This window comes from Euwallacea similis, chromosome 17 (genome assembly GCF_039881205.1).
Source record: "Euwallacea similis isolate ESF13 chromosome 17, ESF131.1, whole genome shotgun sequence".
Taxonomy (NCBI): Eukaryota; Metazoa; Arthropoda; class Insecta; order Coleoptera; family Curculionidae; genus Euwallacea; species Euwallacea similis.
Window position 1 is genome coordinate 2,853,825 of NC_089625.1, and position 20,425 is coordinate 2,874,249.

General features: G+C 35.4%; 2 protein-coding genes and 1 long non-coding RNA gene across 10 annotated transcripts in view; 1 reads left to right on the forward strand and 2 right to left on the reverse strand.

The window, feature by feature from the left end:
* The window catches only part of Lar (tyrosine-protein phosphatase Lar), a 246,844-nt gene that overhangs the window by 52,508 nt on the left and 173,911 nt on the right, over positions 1 to 20,425 (reverse strand). For 6 of the 8 annotated variants that reach the window (XM_066398112.1, XM_066398118.1, XM_066398115.1 and 3 more), the window contains 3 exons: positions 16,234 to 16,272; positions 11,943 to 12,074; positions 10,218 to 10,379 (listed from right to left, as the gene is read on the reverse strand). In XM_066398112.1, coding sequence (XP_066254209.1) covers positions 10,218 to 10,379; positions 11,943 to 12,074; positions 16,234 to 16,272 — 333 coding nt within the window. The remainder of the gene's footprint in view (positions 1 to 10,217; positions 10,380 to 11,942; positions 12,075 to 16,233; positions 16,273 to 20,425) is intronic. The other 2 variants (XM_066398116.1, XM_066398114.1) reach the window with 1 other exon arrangement.
* mRpL52 (mitochondrial ribosomal protein L52) overlaps positions 8,344 to 20,425 on the reverse strand; it is a 188,491-nt gene continuing 176,409 nt past the window's right edge. Inside the window, exon 3 of the mRNA XM_066398133.1 lies at positions 8,344 to 8,358. The gene's annotated coding sequence lies outside the window, so the exon portion shown is untranslated. The remainder of the gene's footprint in view (positions 8,359 to 20,425) is intronic.
* The window catches only part of LOC136414238 (uncharacterized), a 154,202-nt gene continuing 153,313 nt past the window's right edge, over positions 19,537 to 20,425 (forward strand). Inside the window, exon 1 of the long non-coding RNA XR_010752533.1 lies at positions 19,537 to 19,674. This is a non-coding gene — a long non-coding RNA (uncharacterized lncRNA). The remainder of the gene's footprint in view (positions 19,675 to 20,425) is intronic.

Below are 20,425 nucleotides of genomic sequence, written 5' to 3' on the forward strand. Positions count from 1 at the left end.
CGTGATTTAAACATCCACAATTTGGAATAATCTATCACTCGCAAGTTCCCGCTGACACTGCGGTATTAATAACACCCTATCTCACCTCGTGAAATCGACTAAAGCTGGAAAAAGTGACATCTTGCCTGGAGAAGGAGAAATTAATTCATTCGAGTAAATCTTTAACGAAGCAATTTGTAGGTATATAGCGGTGACCTTAAAACCGCACTTTATTATTCATTCTTGAAGGGACCCAAAAGCTCGGCGCAACCCTCGTTATGTAGTTAAGCTCGAATTATACGCTTAATCTACTTTTGTCGTGATTAATAATATTGTATGTCTTCGAATTTAGCTCCCTTTTGGCGGGCGTATGCAAAGTTTTCAACTTGGCCTGTTTGTTACGCTCATGCTGCCCGGATTAGGAACGTTCGCGAAAAGTTTCGAATAATTTCAGATGCCCCGGTTAAGCCTTCTACGGAATTAACTCTTTTGGGGTAGTTTTATGAAAAGGGTCGTGATATAATAAAGTTGATTAAATCATGTTCCAAACGGTACATCACGCGCGTATTGGCTTTACTTGATTAATGATAGTTCAACAAAGACAACTCTGACAAGTACGGTCCTATGTTGCTATTTCAGCCTGACTTATATAACTTATTTCTTATGAAATTAAGAGGCAAATCATATAGTGACTAAATGACGTGTGATTAAAACCCCAAAACAAAACGTTCCACGGACATTTCACTGCGACATAATATCCGGAGGACGAGCCTAATGCCCCAACATGCTCATAAATCATAACCCATTCACGTCGCCGCTGTTAGATGTTCATTTAATTAAACTTTAATGCCAAGCCCGAGTTGTATGTGCGATATTGAGTCGAAAACTGTGTTAAAAACGATTAGGAACATGTAATAATATACCAGGAAAGATTCACAATAATATATACAAGTATCGATGGTGTGGTCAATACTTGGCAGAGGATGATAGTCCTTTTTGGTGACATCGTTTAGTTTCTGGTGATCTACACAAAACTTAGTTGAACCGTGTTTCTTGATCACCAGTAACATTAAATGTATCTCTGGACTTGTTGAAAATTCTATGACTGCTTGTTTCTGCGCGCTTCGAAGTATTGTCTCCACCTCATCCTGCTTAGCTAATGCTATTGGGCGAGGCCGTTCTTTCATTGACGGATGGTCTGGCCTTTGGTATTGATTTTGTACTTAACAAAGCTTTTTTCCAGCTGGTATTCCTGTGTAGTTTTAGTTTCAACGCTCAACAATTTTAATAATATAAAATATAAATATATAATATAAAACGGTTTTGGATACCTTTAACAATAAAGCTGTATGCTGTTGCAGTACTTCAATATTTCGTAGATAATGCAAAAATACATCTTGATTATTTGATGATTTTATTAACTGATGATGATGACAGCTTTGTTTACAAACTTCACAATAAATATGCAACATTTTAATTTTTTCGTTGAAAATACATTCCATGCGTTTGAGGCGAATTGTTTTTTTTTTTATTCCATTTGGGAATCTCACACACAAGTAGGAATCGTTAGAGCGGTTGAATTGCACACTGTTTTCAGTTGAAACTAATTTAGAATAACATTCACCTTTCACTAAGGGCTCGGATGAAAATCCCTGCTAAGGTTTCCGTGGTACCTAATTTAATTCGTCTTTTTAAAATTTCATTTTCTGTGTTGGTACATACTGCAAGTGCTATCTGTTCGTGTTTAGTTTATTTTCATGTGTCTGAGGTTAAGGAAAAATGAACAATCCAAATGTAAAAAAGAAAAATATACCGAATAAAATAAATTTTACAAGTTAGTTTAAGAAAATGTAGCGGTAAAGATAGCAATAAATCCATCCATAAAAAACCCTGTCTGACACTGAGACTTTTATTCTTTGTAAAGGCTTAAATTACTCTGTCCCTCCCAAATGTATTCCTAAGTTTGACTGCATTTCAGCTTTAGAAGAAACAGCTCAACCACATTTACAAATGATAGTCTAGAATTTAGTCAAAACTGATTTTAAATAAATCCTTTAAACTTAAACAAAATTCAACCCTCTTTGAACGAAAAGCAGTGATAAATTTTTTGCAAAAAATAATAATATTAAAATCCTTCCAGTAGACAAGGGTCACACTTTGGTCATAATGAATTGTGTTACTTATCTGTGAAAAATTGAGAGTCTTCCAAATTATGGGAAATCATTAAATTAAATTAAGACTCCCAAAAACAGTAGGGAGACAAATTTATAACACACTGAAAAAAACATAAAAATGGTTTCACAGACGTAGAAAGATACAAATTAACACCTCACAATAATAAAATACCCCATTGATGTCGCTAAGATCTACAAAAATAACATATCCTTAAGACCTGTAATTAGTAGCATAAACTCACCCACTCATGTAATAATTGATTTTTATTAAATATCCTAAATCCATTAGTAGAAAACACAGATTCTTATATTAAAAATTTTACTCATTAAAAAAAAAATATTAAATATATAGAATAGCCCCAAGTTACACTTTGGCATGTTTTCACTTTTTCAGTTTATTTACAGATATTCCAGTTGATAAAATACTTTCAATTGTCCAAAGTAAACTTGAAAATGACGTCAATCTTGGAGAACGTTCTAAATTAAACATAAACATTATTATGGAGTTAATAACGGTTTGTTTGGGAACGACTTATTTTCAATATTAAAATCATTATTCTCAATAAAAGTCTGAGATGATAATGGAATTCCCATTGTCGATGTCTCTCACGAAAATGATCACAGAAAAAATGTCATTTACAATGTTCCTTGCGGATGTGAGAAGTTTTATATTGGTGAGGCCTTCAGAACCTTAAAAAATAATTAAAAAATATATAAAAATTTAAATACTAATCAATACCACTTAATCACCAACAAAGGACATGAAAAAAAGGTTAAATTAGGCATAATGATAAAATACCAATCACCTCACATCAACCTTTTGGAACGATAACTGACTGGTTACAAAAAAACTCTCATTCAACAGTGTTAGGACTTGTGAAATCGACAAATCCATCCATAACCTTTTGTTTTTTTTTCGTTTAATTAATTTTGTTTATGCATAGGTCTAGGTTTAGACTCGCAATCAAATACCCTTTTTAAGTGCACGCAGTTAGTGTCAGTGGTTTTTAAAATTGATTTTTGTTTATGTTTAGGTTTAGTCTAGATTGTAATTAGGTAACCTTTAAACTCATCTAGAATGAGAAAATATTTAATTATTCTTTTGTTTATATTTAATTTAAGTTTAAATGTTCAAGCAGATTTCTTTAGGAAGGAAGTCAGATTTTGGACTCACTTACATTTAAACACGCCTTTAGACGAATATAGATACGTTCACGTTTAAGTGAGATGTATGACAATAGTCCCAGAAGTACCCGACTTAACACTTAAAGGAAAAACAAATGGAAAATATTACGTTATTTCTCAACGTAGTGTCCTTTGAGATTGACACACTTTTCCCAGCGATGTTCTATGGCTTCTATACCCTGTTTATAGTAAGAAGCTTCGAATATTTCAAAATAAACATCAACCTCGGACTTCACCTCTTCATTATTGGCAAATCTCTTCCCACCGAGCAATTTTTTCAAGTTTAGAAATAGAAAATAATCTAAGAGGGCTAAATCTGGCGAATAGGGTGGGTGAGGAAAAAGTTGAAAACCAAATGTGGACTGGTGCGTTGTCTTGATGAAATAAGACTTTCTTTTTCACCAAATGCAGTTGCTTTTTCCTAATTCCTTCGCTCAAACGCTGCAATAAATGTATATAATATTCTTCGTTTATTGTTTTTCGTTTAGAGAGAAAGTCAATAAAAATTATCCCACATGAATCCCAAAAAACTGAAGACATCACCTTTCCAGCAAATGAAACGATTTTCGCTTTCTTTGGAGTCGATTCTCCCCTTTGAGTTCATTGTTTTCACTCCTCTTTCGTCTCAGATGTGAAATGATACGTTTCTACGTACGATACTACGTTTCATCCATGGTTATGAATCGACGCAAAAACTCGGTTTTATCGCTACGAAACTTTGCCAAACACTCCCTTGAAACATCCTCATGGCGCTGTTTCTGTTTAATTGTGAGTAATCGTGGCATCCATCTTGCACATAACTTTCTAATATCCAATTGTTCGGTCAAAATACGATGTACAGTACTTTTTGAAATGCCTATTATGTCTGCTAACTCGGGCAATTTTAGCCGACGGTCTTCCAGTACAGTTTTGTGGATTTTCACCACAATTTCTACAGTGGTCACCACATTGGGCCGACCACTGCGGAGTTCGTCTTGGCAGCTCGTACGACCGCGTTTAAACTCTGCCACCCCATATTTTACAGTTGTTAACGAAGGATTAGATTTCTCCAGAGTAGAATTTAACTCCGCTTTGATGTTGGATGGACTAAGACCTTTCAAATGGAAGTATTGAATTACGTATCAATGATCAATTTTTTCCATGTTCAAAAAATCTTTAAAAGCGTTCACTAAAAACGGCTTCAAAACAAACACAAATCAACGAAGCACCCTCAAATTTTAGACATAAGCCTTTTAAGGTTAGGTTTTTGTAAAATTTTTAACAAAAAATCTATATGTCAGGCAGGTACTTCTGGGACTATTCTCGTAATATTCATATTTAACTAGTGCACATGAAAGTTGTTTGCTCGTTTTTTCTCGATTATCGCATTTTGCGTTATTATTGTTTCACATGGTTTTCGATGTCAATCAATTTTAGTTAAAGTTATGAAGGTCGTTTTTCAATTTGCTTGAAACAGTGTTCCTAAGACTGCAAACTCAGAGTGGTCCGAACGTAAAATATATAGTCCATAATAATCTTGGCTGTCACTCCATAGAACCACCATACCTCGATTAACACGAAGGATCACACATCTTAGTCCTCCAGCCCGATCGTACAATTTGGTCTCTCGAGGCGTGCTACACATTTGGTTCCTCTACGCTCAAACTACATTTGGTCTTTTCATCGTACCAAACAACAAACATCCATTCAGAAGAGCAGTGACTCAGCATGTTTCACACTTTTTATTTACATAATTTTTTGTCGTTTTAGAACATGGTGAGAGATGTGTCATCGGAGCGTTAATAAAGGTTTTTCATCTGATCTCCAGAAAAAAATAAATATTTATTTTCAGTTAGTTTTAGCTGAGAATAATGTGCAATTCCACCCCTCCAACAACCCTTACTTGTGGGTGAGGCATTATGCGCAAATAGGTTAAAAGGAACAAATCTAGTTATAATGGAGGAAAAATACTATAACAATATATCACTTATCATAATCAATAATTGAATCGGAATGAAAGAAATCTCTCCATAGCCTGAATGGAAAACAAAACACCATGAGGTTCCAATATGTACAATAGGAAAAATGGTCGAGCCCGAAACACTGCTTCAATGGAAAAGCCATATACTGACGAGCAAAAAGCTCTTCCCTGAGTTATTGTTCGCAGTTGTTCATTCTGAAGTTATTGGACATGAAAGTTGTACAATAAGTTCTTGGAAAAATATTGAGATTCAGAGCTCGCAATATTATTGAAAATTTTAGAGGAACATGTTTTCCATGGATAGATTTCCAATACGTCTAATACAGAAGTAAGTCCTCAGATAAAAAACTTTCCGTCTTTTGCTTTTAAGGGCCAAATCTTTTACGAGTATTTAAGCAGACACCTGACTTTTAAAAAGCCTTATTTGAAAATGATTTGCACTCCCGATATGCGGAGCTCCAAGAATTCGCAGATATCGAAACCGGGAAGTTTTGCTCAAGATAGGGGATTTATTCCATGCCCAACAGGAGGCAATGAATAAATATTCCGGAAAGTTTGCACTTGAGCAGTCAATGAGGTTTCGCACTTCCCTGGAAAGAAAATATTCTCCACAGCCTGGATAATGAATTACTCACATCATTCAAAATATGTTACGTTATGTTAGTTTAAGGTTTCTCTTTTAATAATAACATTTAGTTTCCTTCACTTTCTAATTATTACAAACAAAATCCAATTTAATAACAGCATCAACCGCAACTTAAGAGCTTAATCTTTATTCTCCTTTATCGAAATTTTCAATATAAGCCGGTTTAATCTGCTACGATATTCTGTTTACCATTTTTCTATACAATTTTTGCTGAGGCATCAAACGAACTAGCGGGCCAATTAACCTAATTAAAAGGGCTTTCAAATTTCCTAAAGCAAGTTACGTCGCCTCGTAGAGGGAGACTCTGAAGAACAGACCTTGAAGTCGGATTTAAAATCGATAATGTATTTTTGGTGAATACTGGAGAGATTGAAGAATTTAAATGACATTTCTGATTTTAAAATGTGTTTTACACGTCTATGGCGGATTGTTAATGTTTTTAAACTCCATTTAGGGACACTTCACGCTTCTGTAGGGGTTTTTGAAATGATGGAATTGAAGACTATTCATAGTGAAAACTAACTGAGAATAACAAACACCCTTCACTAAGAACTCCCTCGAAAAAAATTTCTTGGGATTTTTACGCTTTTTGATTCGATTTATCCGGTTGGAGTCTCTTGGTGTGTACAAGGTACGTTTCAAAGTAAACAGGTCTTTTTCAAAATAATAGCAACAATTTTTTTTGTTAAAACCGATTTATTTTATTCAAAATAGTCTCCCTCGCATTCTATACAGCGATTTACACGGTCTAAAAGCATGTCAAATGAGTGTTTTAGATCATCGACCGGGATGTCCTTCAAGATGGTGGGACAAGCCTTTTGGATGGCATTTACATCCTCGAAATGCTTTCCTTTCATTGGCAAATGCATTTTTCCGAAAAGGTAAAAGTCGCACGGTGCCAAATCAGGTGAATACGGGGAGTGGTTGATGGTGAAAAAACGATTTTTAGTAAAAAAATCGGCACAACTGTCGATGGATGAGATGGCGTATTATCGTGCAACAAACGCCAACTTCCTTCTTCCCGATATTCTGGGAGAATACTACTACGAATACGATGCACCAAACGCTTCAAAACATCAGCATAGAACACTGCATTAACGGTTTGACCTAGTGGAATGAATTCCTTGTGGATAACGTCTTTGGAATCGTAAAAGCAAATCAACATTGTCTTAACTTTTGATTTCTCCAAACGTGATTTTTTGGGATTTGGTACGTTTGGTGCCTTTCACTTGGCAATCTGACGCTTCGTTTCTGGATCATATTGAAAATACCAGGTTTCAACATCAGTGACAATGTTATAAAGGAAGTTTTTGTCTTTCTTGGTCTTCTTAATGATGGCTTGCGAATGTTGAATTCTGAGCAATTTTTACCCGTCAATCAATTTATGCGGAATGAATCATGCACACACCTTTCGTAAACCCAAATGTTCGGTCAAAATGCGATAAATGGATGCTTTGGACATACTCAATCCCATTTCCATGAATTTTAATGAAGTTTTTGGCTGCTGTTTGATGAAACAACGCACAGTATCGATGGAATCTTCGGTGATCACGGATTTCTGTTGTCTAATATATTGGTCGTCATTTAGATCCTCACGGCCGTTTTTAAGCCGCGTATACCACTCATGAACTTTGCCACGGGATAAACAATTATCACCATAAACTTGGTTCATCAATTGAAAAGTTTCGTTAAAGTTTAAAATAAAATTTAATATTGGCCCTTTGTTCGATGCTTATTTTTGTACAAACATACAGTCACTTCAAACGCTATAACTCCGCTTCCAGAGCACTAAATGTCATAAAATTTTTACTGGAAGGTGGAAAAGAATGTAGCTTTCTAACGCTCTATGTCACATATAGGTGGTTCCGCTAGAAGTGGTTATTTTGGAAAACTCCTGTTTACCTTGCAAGGTACCTAATATACTGGGTACACCGTTTGTCTTCATGTCTACTAACTCTATTAAAAGAAAATTACATTCATTTCTCCTTAAAAAAAATCACATTTGGAAACTTACACTGGTTTTTGCTAGGCACTTGAATGAGAAATTATTTTTTTCTCGAAAACAGCCACTTGGGCAATAAAATACTAAGAGGCCTTTTTTGTTAAGAATTGATGGAATATGAAGAAAAAAATATTCATATTAAAAAAAGTTAGTGGCGTGCCATTTTTTTAATTAAAAACATCCCATTGAATGGCCGCACGGGCGCCACTGGTGTAGGTGGAAATGGTCTGCATACTCCAGAACATGCACATTTATCCCGCCATAGCATGTCTAGAATTTCATGTCCGCATCTCAAACCGTTTTTGAAATATTAAAAAAATATTAAAAAAAAAAAGGAATTAACCACCCTGTATCTTGGAAACGAAGCGATTTCGGATCTAACTTTATTTATTCTAAATTTTTTTTTTATGAGCTCTACAACCCCTGAAAGTTTGTCGGTATATTTATGAAACACCCTGTATTTTAGTCACTTTTTGGCCTTTATATGAAAATTCAGAAATTTCCGCAGAAAATTCTAAATTAGATATACAATTTGAAAACGTAATAACCACTCAACTTCCTGTTGTTGTCAAAATAATAAAAACTCGTTACGCCATTACGGGATCCTTGTAAAGTAGACAGACGAGGCCTTTCCGACGAGCGGCGGAAAAGTGAAGTGTTGTTTTGTTCGGCCGCATTGTAAGTCGTGTTCCGAGGAAAACACGACGTAACATTATCCCAATTGCAACAAACTTCACTCCGGGTTTTTGTAAATGACAAGCGGAATTAATTATCAAATCCAGTCACGAACACTGCGGGCACTTTTACCAACTTCATGGAAATGGTTCACGTGTACGTATAACGTTTCTTCCGGGGGGCGAAAGCGCCACTTGGGAGAAACTGTACTTCTGGATAAATTACTAGATATTATGAGAATATGTGATTTTTCTTTAAACATCTGCTTTATTTGTCTGTGCAGAGTGTCGCATATTTAACTAATTTATTAAACATGCGGCATTATTAATGGAACATAAACGAGCCACGAATTGAAAAATAATTTTAAACATCGTAGAACACGCGGTATCAATCATATATTCGACAAACTTATGTGATCTTAAACACCTTTCAAATTTCCAACGTTGTTCGTTGTTTACCGCACACTAACGTAGTTTATCATTTATATGCGGTAAATCCGTGTCATGCCTGAACTATCGTGTACGGTGTATTATTAAGATAAATTAAACAATTTAAATCGACCCCAGAACATTAATCTTTGTTTGCACAAACGATGGATTCACTTGACGTTCCAAAGGCAAACGCGCCTTTCCAGATTTCCAGGCATTATTACACGCAAACTAATTTAGTATAGTTACTCTATATTATAAAAGTCCTTGGACCCTGTTTCTAGATGAGAATAGCCTATTTTACTAAATGCAATAATGAAATCAGATCCCGTTTCGCACCACGAAACTCGGTTATGGTTTCCGACGACATGTAATCAACTATTGTCTTTCTAAATGAGTTTTATGTAAATTTCGCCGCGATAATAGAAATTCAGGTTCTGAGGAAACTTCGGGAATTAATTTAATAAACGAGATCGGGTCTAGTGTGACACGTCTTGCTTTTAAAACACCTCGACTGTGGATTTCCATACATTTAGGTAAAACTCTTTTAAGGCAAAAATCAACAAAAATTACTGTTAACTAACCTGAATTATGTTTAAAATGTCCAAAAAATTATTTAAAAAAACACTGCATGAAAGCTCCTTTAAAAACCTTACCAGCCACGAACCAATTTATTCATCGTTCTTAATGATGTTATCAAACAAAAATTCCAAGTTGATGGCAAAGTTTTAATGGCTTGTTCAGTCCCTTTGACTTCATGTTATTGTACAAAACCATGAACAAACTACATATTATCGAAGAATAAATACCCTTTTGAGGATGTTGAAAAACAGGATCGTTATAACTGCAATAATCCCGTCTCGCTTTCAAACATCCAATTACGTTCCTGAGGTCTAACGTTGAAAAACGAGGGAAAATCTTAAAAACTCATTTTACGAGAGAGGCGAACTTTTATATTCCTAATAAAATTAATGAGTTCATATTCCTTCCTAGAGTTTTAATTTAATGGACAGCGCTTTCCTTTTAAAAAATAAAGCCGGTTGCATCGTAATGGAATTCCCGTGTTCAACCTGGAATTGGGGTTTTGGAAAGTTTGCGCGATGTGTCCCCCTCGAGGGAGGGGGAGCGTTATGTCCACTGTTGGGAGGATGCATTTTAAATAGCTCACCTTCGAAAACTTGCAAGGTAGCCTCAGCACTCACAGCGTCTCCTACGCCATTTTCAGCTACGCATTCGTAGGTAGCATCATCTCGACCTGCCTTAACAGGGTCGATCCGAAGTAGAGCCAAACCATCTGGGAAGTCCTTCACTTGGTATCGAGTTTGAGAGCCTGCAATAGAAAACTGTTTTACGCTCTTTATTAACTCGTGAACACTACATAATCCAGACCTCTCGGGACTGTAAAGTACAAACATGCAGAGGAGCAATGAAACGATTAAACAGCCATAAACCCTCCATTCGGCCTTACACAACTGGGAAATTACGTCTGTTTTTCCTTCGTTTAAATTTTCCGCTTTTTCTTTCCGGGGGAACTGCAAACAGTGACGTTTCAGGAAACGACGGTCTTCCATCCACATACGGAGAGGATTAACTACTCTCCTTTGCTGCGGGGGTTTCATTTTCTCTCGTGTCGCACCAGTTTAAACATGTTGTAAATTTATGGCCGCTTTTCGTGATTTTAAGCGAGTCGGATCATGCAAGTGCACTGCTGAACGAAACAACGTATGTATATTAGGAGGTGGTTTGAGGGTTTTTTTTTAAGTGAAGATTATTCTGAGTTTAAATATTCAAATTTTTGTACGGCGTTTCTGATTATTCATTCGGAAAAGCACGGTTTAAAGGTATGATCAAATTCCAAAAAATTTATAACTTGATTGTCTAATAATTGAATCGATGAGATTGAAAACAGTACGAGTCCAAAATAATGATTTTTGGGTAAATAAAAAAATAATGTTTATCTTCTTTTTTGTGCTTTGTGTCGTCCGAGGTTATTCACACATATTATTATATAGTATATTTTTTACGTCTTTTAAAATAAAAATAAGTCTTGATATGTTATGTACTTTTCAATTTTTCCTTAAAAACAAACGTGAACTTGTATTGTTCTTCTTCACAATGGTATTCAGTAAGTTCAAGCAATCGCATTAACAATGCAGATTTGAGATTGTTCTACTCATTTGATGCAGCTTTGCATGACAAAAATATGGATATATTACCTAAAAACGGCAAATTTTGGACTTGTACTGTTCTTAATCTCACCGATTCAATTATTGCATTGATACTGAATGTGCTCCTCTACTGACTGTAACAATAAAATTATAGTTAAACCGTTGAAAATATTCAAAATTTGATTATCCAAAATGTAGGTACGTATTAGATATGGTTAACAAAGCCTTACACATATATTTTTCGATTTATAATAATTCAGAAACCCAGAGTTTTTGGTTCTACTAAATCCCGAGAAACTTGCAACTCGATTGCACAAAACCAAAGGCGCACCAGGCAAAGTCATGAAGACATTACAAACACACATTTATCAAATTTTTCAAGCAGAGATTTAATAAATGGTTACGATAAGTTGAACGTATTCCGCCACTGACTTTTTCCGAGATATCTTAGTTAAAGCATCTATTATATGGCACAAAATTGGTGACTTGAATGTTTAAAATGCAGAGTCGAACCAGCCCCGATTAGGAAGGCATTACATACGTGTTTTCATTTAGTTCATTTACATACTTTAGAACATCCTGAATATTATGCGATTTTCTAAAATGACTAATCATTAATGTTATTTTACTTATGGAAATCCTATCATTTGCCTCACAAATTATTCCAATAAAATATTTGTGTTTTCCAGTAGTTTACTTTTGTGCCTGCAAGAGAAACTACTTACTGGAAACCTTCTTCCCGTTCTTCCTCCATTGAATCTGCGGCAACGGATCTCCTTTGGCATGACAATAAAACCCCGCCATTCCTCCCGCCCTGACTTGCTGATTTCTCGGCTTCGTAACTATCTCTGGTGGATCTGAAACAAATATTCTGAATCAGTCTCTGAGTAATGCGAAGCCCTCCATAACCTCTCCTTCAGGGATTCTAACGAAATCATCTTTGAAAAGTTGTATTATGGAAATAAATTTCCTCTGATTTGAAGGCACAAGTTACGCAATACAATCATCCGAATTGCAAATGAGACATTAGCTGTGTTTTGATGGATGGCCCCGAAAATATGTTTTTAATGTAAATGATCAAAAGAAAGAGTTCTATCGGGGGAGTTATTTAAATTCAATTAAAAACGGAGAACTACAGGATACATTAGAATACCAACAAGTGCATAGCGCACACGAACGCGACTGGAAATATTCAACGACAGGAATGCAATTTCCTGAACTAGTTAGATAAGACTGCGCCATGGTTGGATGTGTCTTGTTAGTTGATACCAAACACTAATTTGTCGCTTTATCTTGATGCTCATAGAAAGCACGCTATTGGCGAATTATTAGATAAAGAGAGCGGCAAAATTCGAGGTAATTCCGAAAAGTATTAATCAAACAGCAGGCGCTGTGCAGCGAAATTCTCGATCCATTGTACCGGACAGAAAATGTAGCCGAAACAGATAAAAGAGCTCAATAAAAAATAAATAACTCACATTTGTCAACTGGACATTACCGGCCAAATCGGGGGGTCGTTTGCCGATGTACCTGTATTAAAGATTTTTCCGCATTGGGCGTTGCAAATCAAATAAATTGGCGCGTTTCGAATTTGGTTTCCATCAAACGCTATCTGGAAACTCATTTATTTGGCCCCGGACATGTTTTATATTTTAATACAAACCAAATTTCAATTCGCGATTTAGGGGTGAAATATTTGAAAATGTTGGGAGTTGCATGACGCATGTGGCAAGCTGATGGGCTATTGACTCAGAACCAGCCTAAACGCTCTACTAACTAGAAAACTAGAACAATTTTGCATTGCCATTTGTAGGAGTTTCTGTAAATTTCTGCGAACGACGTTAATTTCGGAAAGTTTAAAAACACTAGCGATAGATAATGAGAAAAAATCCAGAATTACTAGAAATTAAGTATTCAAAGTTTTGCCTCTAGTAGTATAGCAGAATGGGCTTTGCGTTAACTGCGTGACACTACAAATATCGCATCAAATTGATATGCAGTAGTGGCCATAATTATAGCAACTTTTAAAAAATCTATATAACTTCGCCAAAACCATTTTAATTAACTTGAATTTATAATACAATCTTCGTTGACTACTTTCTTGTTCATGGTTAAAAAAGAACAATATTGTCTTAACACATAAACAAATGAATACATTAATAAATATTGAGCAGGACAAAAATATAGCAACTTTAATTTCAAAACATATTTTTAGTAATCAAAAAAATTATAAAATAGTTAAAACTAATACTTGGTGTAATATCCCTTTTGTTTTATAAGTTTTGCACAATCGTCGCGGCATGAACTCAATTAGTTTCTGGATATAACACATGTCAAAGGTATTCTGAAGCTCTGCGAAGAGTTCGTTAAGATTTAAGTAAGTTCTATGCCTTATTTTATTATCAACATGACCCCACATGTCTTCTATGGGGTTCAAGTCTAGTGACTGTGAAGGCCAAGCCAAAATATTGAAGTTCTGATCCTGTAACCACTGTGTGATAAGTTTTGATTTGTGCTTGGGGTCGTTGTTACGCTGGAAAATACATCTTCAGGGCATTGCATCATCAAAATAAGGAACCAATTTGTTGTTTAATATGTTTTTGTACATAAATTGGTCCATATATCTTTCTATACGATATAGGGGACCCACGCTAAAACCAGAGAAATATCCTCAAACCATAATGGAACCGCCACCGTGTTTCACAGTAGGTGTAATAAATTTTTTGTCAAAACTCCACAGGTTGTTTAACATAAGAGGGCCCAGTCTCTTCTAAATAAATTAAACTTAGATTTGTCGCTAAAAACTATCCGTTTCTATTGCTCTAGCGTCCATTGAATCTGTTCCTGAGCAAAGTGAAGTCGGGCCAACACATTCTTTTTGAGAGCAGTGGCTTTTTTGCCGGTCTTCGAACAAAAAGACTATCATCCACTAACCCTTCTTCTTATGGTTCTTGAACTTACTGTAGCAAGTCCCATTTCTTCAAGGATGGCTTTAATTTGTACTGATGACGAAATTGGATTTTGTTTTGACATCCGAATTATGCATTTATCGATCTTTCTAATCGTTTTCCTGACCCGTCCAGAGTGTTTTGATGTTGCTACTTACCCAATTAAGCTAAATTTTTTGATAATTCGGGAATTGATTTATTTATTCAGACGCAAACTATTGGCAATATCAACTTGCTTCTCTCCATCTCGGTGACGTTGAATTATTTTTTTTTATGGCAAATAAGACGGTTTAACTACGACCTATTATCAAAAATGAATAAAGAAGACTAAAAAACTAACAAACAATGTATAAACGTTCATCAAAAAAGACGCAAGGCGCAAAGGCGCAAGGAGCAATGAAGAAGGCGAGAAAGAAAAAGTTGCTACAATTTTGTTCAACTCAAAAAATCTATACAGAATTTTAAATGATAAGAAAATATTGGAATGTGATATGCTGTAAACAGGAACGACAAATATTTTATAAACTCGTGTCAAGTTGAAGTGGTCTAGCTTATGTTTTTTTTAATTTTTAGAAAATTGCCATAATTATGGCCACTTGTGTACATATTTAGTCAGTTACAATATTTATGAAATTTCCTCTTCTCAAGCATCAAATGCATGGCATATTACGGATAGAAACCCCAATACTCCCTATTAATAGTTTTCAGGTTAAATAAGCTTGAAGTTTTATAATTAATGCAGTCCACGACTTTTAGCGAGGCAAAGTAAACAATCTACTAAAAGACAGCGTAATCAGATTAAAATGGGAGCCAGTTGCAGTGTCAAAGAGGAATGATTAATTGTTTTTTTGTTTCAAGCTTAGGTAAACAAAATGAAATTAGTGTAATGAATATTAACGTCGATTTCAAATGAAGAGAAACAATGCGGGAGCTTTTTTCCTACCCCAAATCCCTGTACTACACGTGTAACGTTTAAAACTCCACAGAATGAGTTATTAGTTTCACTGAACTCGATCACGCAGGACCAATCACGCTACTTCAAACTCTATATACATTTCTGACCCAATTTCGCAGCCTAATCACAAAATACTAATCAAAACAATGGCAGGCTTAAAAAAATTCAATAATCTTTTAATTAACTTTCGGCAGGAAAGCTCGGGAGGCCGCTGAAGGGACAAAAATAAAAGGGAAAATGCCAAGGGGGCAAGGAAATTATGAAGTGGACGAGCTATTTAGAACGACATAGATAAACCGATCACAGGAGTTTTAACTGGAAACCGGCTTGTGTGGGTGATATTCGCTTTGAAGTTGCTCGCGGAAGTTGTTTGGCTACGGTTGTACACTGGCAAAATGGCCAAAAGGCAGGAGTTTTAAGCGGGAGTTAATTAAGGTTAGTTTTGTGTTAATACGAAATGTTGAAAAAGTGCCCGGTACCTCGATACAAGTTGTTAGAGGGCATGCAAAGCTGAGTGGTATTAGCTGCATTAAAAGTTATTCGGCAAAGCCATTTTGTGTTTTGAATATTGAAGATTTTTTATCTCTTTGAGTTTTTCAAAACGCATTGTGCATCGATGGGCGTTGAAAATTGGGCGATGCGACTTTACCAAAGCCACATCTAATTCAATTAGGAAAACGAACTGAAAAACTACTTTGAGGAAAACACCCTTACTTCTTTTATAGGAAAAATAGCGCCTAATTTTACGAAATATATTTCCTCTACACAACACTTCGAGGCTCTGAGTCAACCAATCAGACACACTTCATCCACAGTTAGTTTGCCAACTAATAAACTGCAATATCAAAACTCCCAACAGAGACGTAGAATTTATAGCCAAATACGTAAAAAGACGCCGGCATCATATTGGAGTTTTTCGGTAAAAACTTCCGGGGAGCAGAAAGGCAACTTCATGGTATCAACTTTGAGCCAAAACTAAGAGAGTTTTCTTGTAAACCTGTCAAGTGAAAAAAGTTACCGTCAGCTACGTTCGAGCTTTAGATAGCTGAAGGACGGTTATGGAAGTTTCGGATTATTTAAAGATTTCCTCTTGACTCGGAAACCCCAACTTACGTGTTAAATATTGAATATAAGGAAATTCCGAATAGTTCCCTGGAATTAAAGAAATGGAGGTTTAATGATGTTTTTGGGTACATTCGAGAACCAACGGTGGTGGCTTAATTAAAATGATAAAAAATTAATTCTCCACCCTGAAAAATTCTCCTTCAGGGGGTTTAAAAGCCCAGAGCGATTTCTTCTTGGAAAATTAAAAAGACCTGCCCGAAATTGAAAGCAATTTTAGGAAGTGATGAAACCTCGCGAATAAGCAAAAACATAATTTAAATGTAAATAGGATTATCTTAAAAATATGTTCTTTACGACCAACTTTTGACAAAATAAAGGCGTTTTTTCTTCCAACTTCCGGTTTAATTAAAATTATGGACGCCGCTTTCTGGAGGCGACGATTTTTTAAAATAGATTGACGCACATCCAAACAAATTTATATCACCCTTAGATATTTTGGGTAACGTCCCTCGTATTGTCAAAGCGCTTTCTATCCGAAGATTCCCATTAATCTTGCAAGACTACTCAGGGCCAGACAGCTTTGCTGATGCCGTAATTTGTGTCTCTCGGATTTATATCTTTTTCCTGGGGAAAATCTTACAGGTCCAACATTTGATTGGCAGAACAAAATACGTCCTACCCGAGTTCCCTTTGTCTTTCATCCATTTACTCCCTGTCAAAAATTCATTCATTAAAGTTTAATTTTGTATTGTTTACGCAAATTTTTCCCAAAACAGATTTGCTTATTGTAAAAGGAAATGAAACAATTTCTTATACGGCATGTCCCATCCAATCTACGGGACCATTTTGAGCAAATCTAAAGTTATTTTAACCTCCGTTTCAATTACTTTTATGTAACATTTTGGTAAAGCAAACATGCCATTAGACAAATTATTGTAACAATGGCTGAAAGACTAAATGGTCGATAGTCTGTTCCTTAGAGAATGAAAATTGTTTATATATGTATGTACAGGGTGGTCCAATTACTATGGGCCCCTATTGTTATCTTTTAAACTGTAAACGTTAAAAGTTCAGTTAAATTAGACAAAAGTTGTCAAATTTGATGACAAGTTAAGATCTCGATACACTGTTGCCATATGTATAGTTTCCAAAAGACAAACCCAAAAGTATAATAAAACGAAACATGTCTTCGGCAAAATTTCGTTTTTTCCCAATTCTTCCAAAATCGAACAAATTTTGGCAACTGTACCTCGAGATCTTAGCTTGTCATCAGCTTTAACAACTTTTGTCTAATTTAACCGAACTTGTAACGTTTACGGTTTAGAAGATGGCAATAATGATCCATAGTAATTGGACCACCCTATATATACAGTATATTCATATATATATACAGTATATTTTGGCCAATCGCTCTATTTCTTCATTGTTTAACGTAAAAAATGAAATTGTATCAATGTTTCTGGGACTCTCTGTATGTATAATTCAATCAGCAGTAAAATTATGAAATAACCTTATAAGTTTAATAGGCAATTGATTTTAAATTTAGTTAAATTGAGTGATGCAGACCTTCGATTTCCTTTTAAAAAACGGTGAGGATTGCCTGATGATCCCTTGCTAAGTGGCAGTAAAACAGAGAATCAGCAGGTAGCTCGATATGAGGGTGCAAGCAATTTTGGGCTTATTGATACCTCAATTTTGATTGAATATTGATCGAAAATCAACCAAATTTTTAAATTAGAAGATTGTATAGAGTGGTAATTAGTTCTCTACTGCTCGATTTTAGAAAATATTGCCTGGGTGGAAAATGAGATTAAACCCATGAGAATGCAGTAGGAATGTTGAGTAGTAATAAACTTGAGGTAGGTGAATAATTAGCGACAATTTTAAATATAAGTCTTCATAATATATTTTTAGCATTATTTCTCAAAAAGCGCCTTACACGCAAAAGAATGAAAAAGCTATAATTTACCTAGCTTATGCCTACAAAGTAAGATTCACCCTGTATATTTTGGTTTCCGGATAATATTTCATGGGAAATCATAAATCTATTTAGGAGCACGTCTCATTCATCACGCCACGCGAGAAATGATATAGTACGTAATTTTAGAGTCTATCAAAACGGCTACATAAAGAATGAATAACTGAATTACATTATTAAAATCATCTTTTGCAACTTCTGAAGCATAAAAGTAGTTTTTGAGGGGGTGGAAAGGGTGCATTAAGGATTCATAACGTGCGAGCTTTTGGGGGGTGCATGCTATATTTAGGGTGTGTATAGTCAAATATTTATGCTGCTGTTAGCGCAAAGACTCTGCCTTGATAAACTGGAATGTATTTCCAGTATAATAACACAACAACACTACTATTTGTAGTAGTGTCTTAATAATATTCATTTTTAGCACCAACGATAAGACGACATATATCAAAAACATCGAAATTACCGCAGAAGAGAGATTTTATTTTAGATCCAGGAAAATACATTTTTTTGTTTCTTTGCTTTGGAGCCCTGGATTTCATAGTCTAAGCGGGTTGTGATTGACTAATAAGTCTATTACAACCCGCTTTGAACAAACCTACAAATCTCATGTAGCCGATTATTTTTTAAGGCAATTGTCCGCTGCCTCAAAAAACAGCTCAAAACAGGTTCCCTTATTCGAGTAGTGGAATCCGTCACATTTTATTTTAAAAATTATTGCAAATACGTAATATAACACTATTCCCTATTTACTATAATCTACTCAACGAACTTCCTAATTAGCTTTAATCTAACAAGCACTATCCTTCACTTTTCATTGATATAGACAAAAAGACCTAAAACTCCAACAGAACTTCCGTTCCCTCGGGGCATGTTAAACCGGATACATTTGTCATGAACATTTTATATTAATATATGCCGGCATAATATTAAATATGAATATGCAGGGCGTACATGCAGGAGATACGAAATCCCTCGTATACGTTGAAAATTCTATTAGAACTTTGCTTCGAAGTTGGTCTAGTGCATTTAAATTACTTTTATGTGTGTTTTAGAAATGGCATTTTACGCTTTCTCCAAGTATTATAACCTCTAATGCGTTCTTTGATAATTTGAGTTGAATGTTTACTTGTGCAGTGAGAGACATATTGCTGAAAAGGAAACAAGGGAGAGAAATAATGTTGTGCTATTATGCAACCTCACACGAGACCATTTTTATCCTGAGCCTTATATCTCAGTTTATCAACTTCCGCAAGCCGTTTCTTGGGGGAATAAAAGACACTGCCATAAAATGCGATAAATTAAGGCCAAACTCAGAGGCGCACTCCTATTTATTTTAATAAATTTTAGACCAAAATCGTTTTCTTCGTGATTTGAATTTTTGAGCGGAAATGAAGCAAAGCCATAAATGTGTGATCCGCAGCTAGACGGAAGAGGAAGTTCCGAAGTACGCCAATGAAATTAAGGCAGGTCGACCATAAAGTTGGCAATAGGCTTTCGGGAGAAAACCCCGGGTAAGTGAAATGAATGACGACCGTTGAACCGCAGATATTAAACCGTAACCTTCAGCCACATACCAAATAAAGTGCGCTTAATGCCCTCCGGGGAACGTCGGCCCTTTCAATTTAACGCATCTCAGTTTATGAATTTTTTTGTGTTTAGTGTGAAAACTCGCGGCCCCCATCGCTCTAAAGGGTTGGGCGCGCTACCATATGTTGAGATCCGAAAGGAAATAGCGAGCCATCGAATTTAATCGAAAATACTCCGATATCTAATATCAAGATATATGGGTTGTGACGTCCCAAATATATCAGATATTATTATACATTTATGTATGAATTCTAGGGCGGACCCGTGCAACATATGGCAACAGCATATTTAGATCTTGCTGAAGTATAATAGGGTAGGACGGTCTAAGTGTATTCAATAGTCAGGGGAATTGATAAATGTTAAATTATGAATTTTTGATATAATTCAGAATTGGGAAATAACATTGTTTGAATTACGAAATATGATTAATGATTCTGTCTGCTGTATTTTTATTATAGCGATCAAGTTCGGTGAGCTATATTTTTATTGCGGCAAAGTGTCGGGTGACGCTGACATTGACTAATTGTTGGGGTTTAATGTAACATTAATACGTTTAGTAATGAATTTGTAAAATATTGAACTTTGATTTATTGAGTGAATGTTTCCAATTTTCAAAAGATTTACGCATTCAAAGCGGAATAATCAAATCTCAGCAAGCGAAAGCGTTTAATTAGG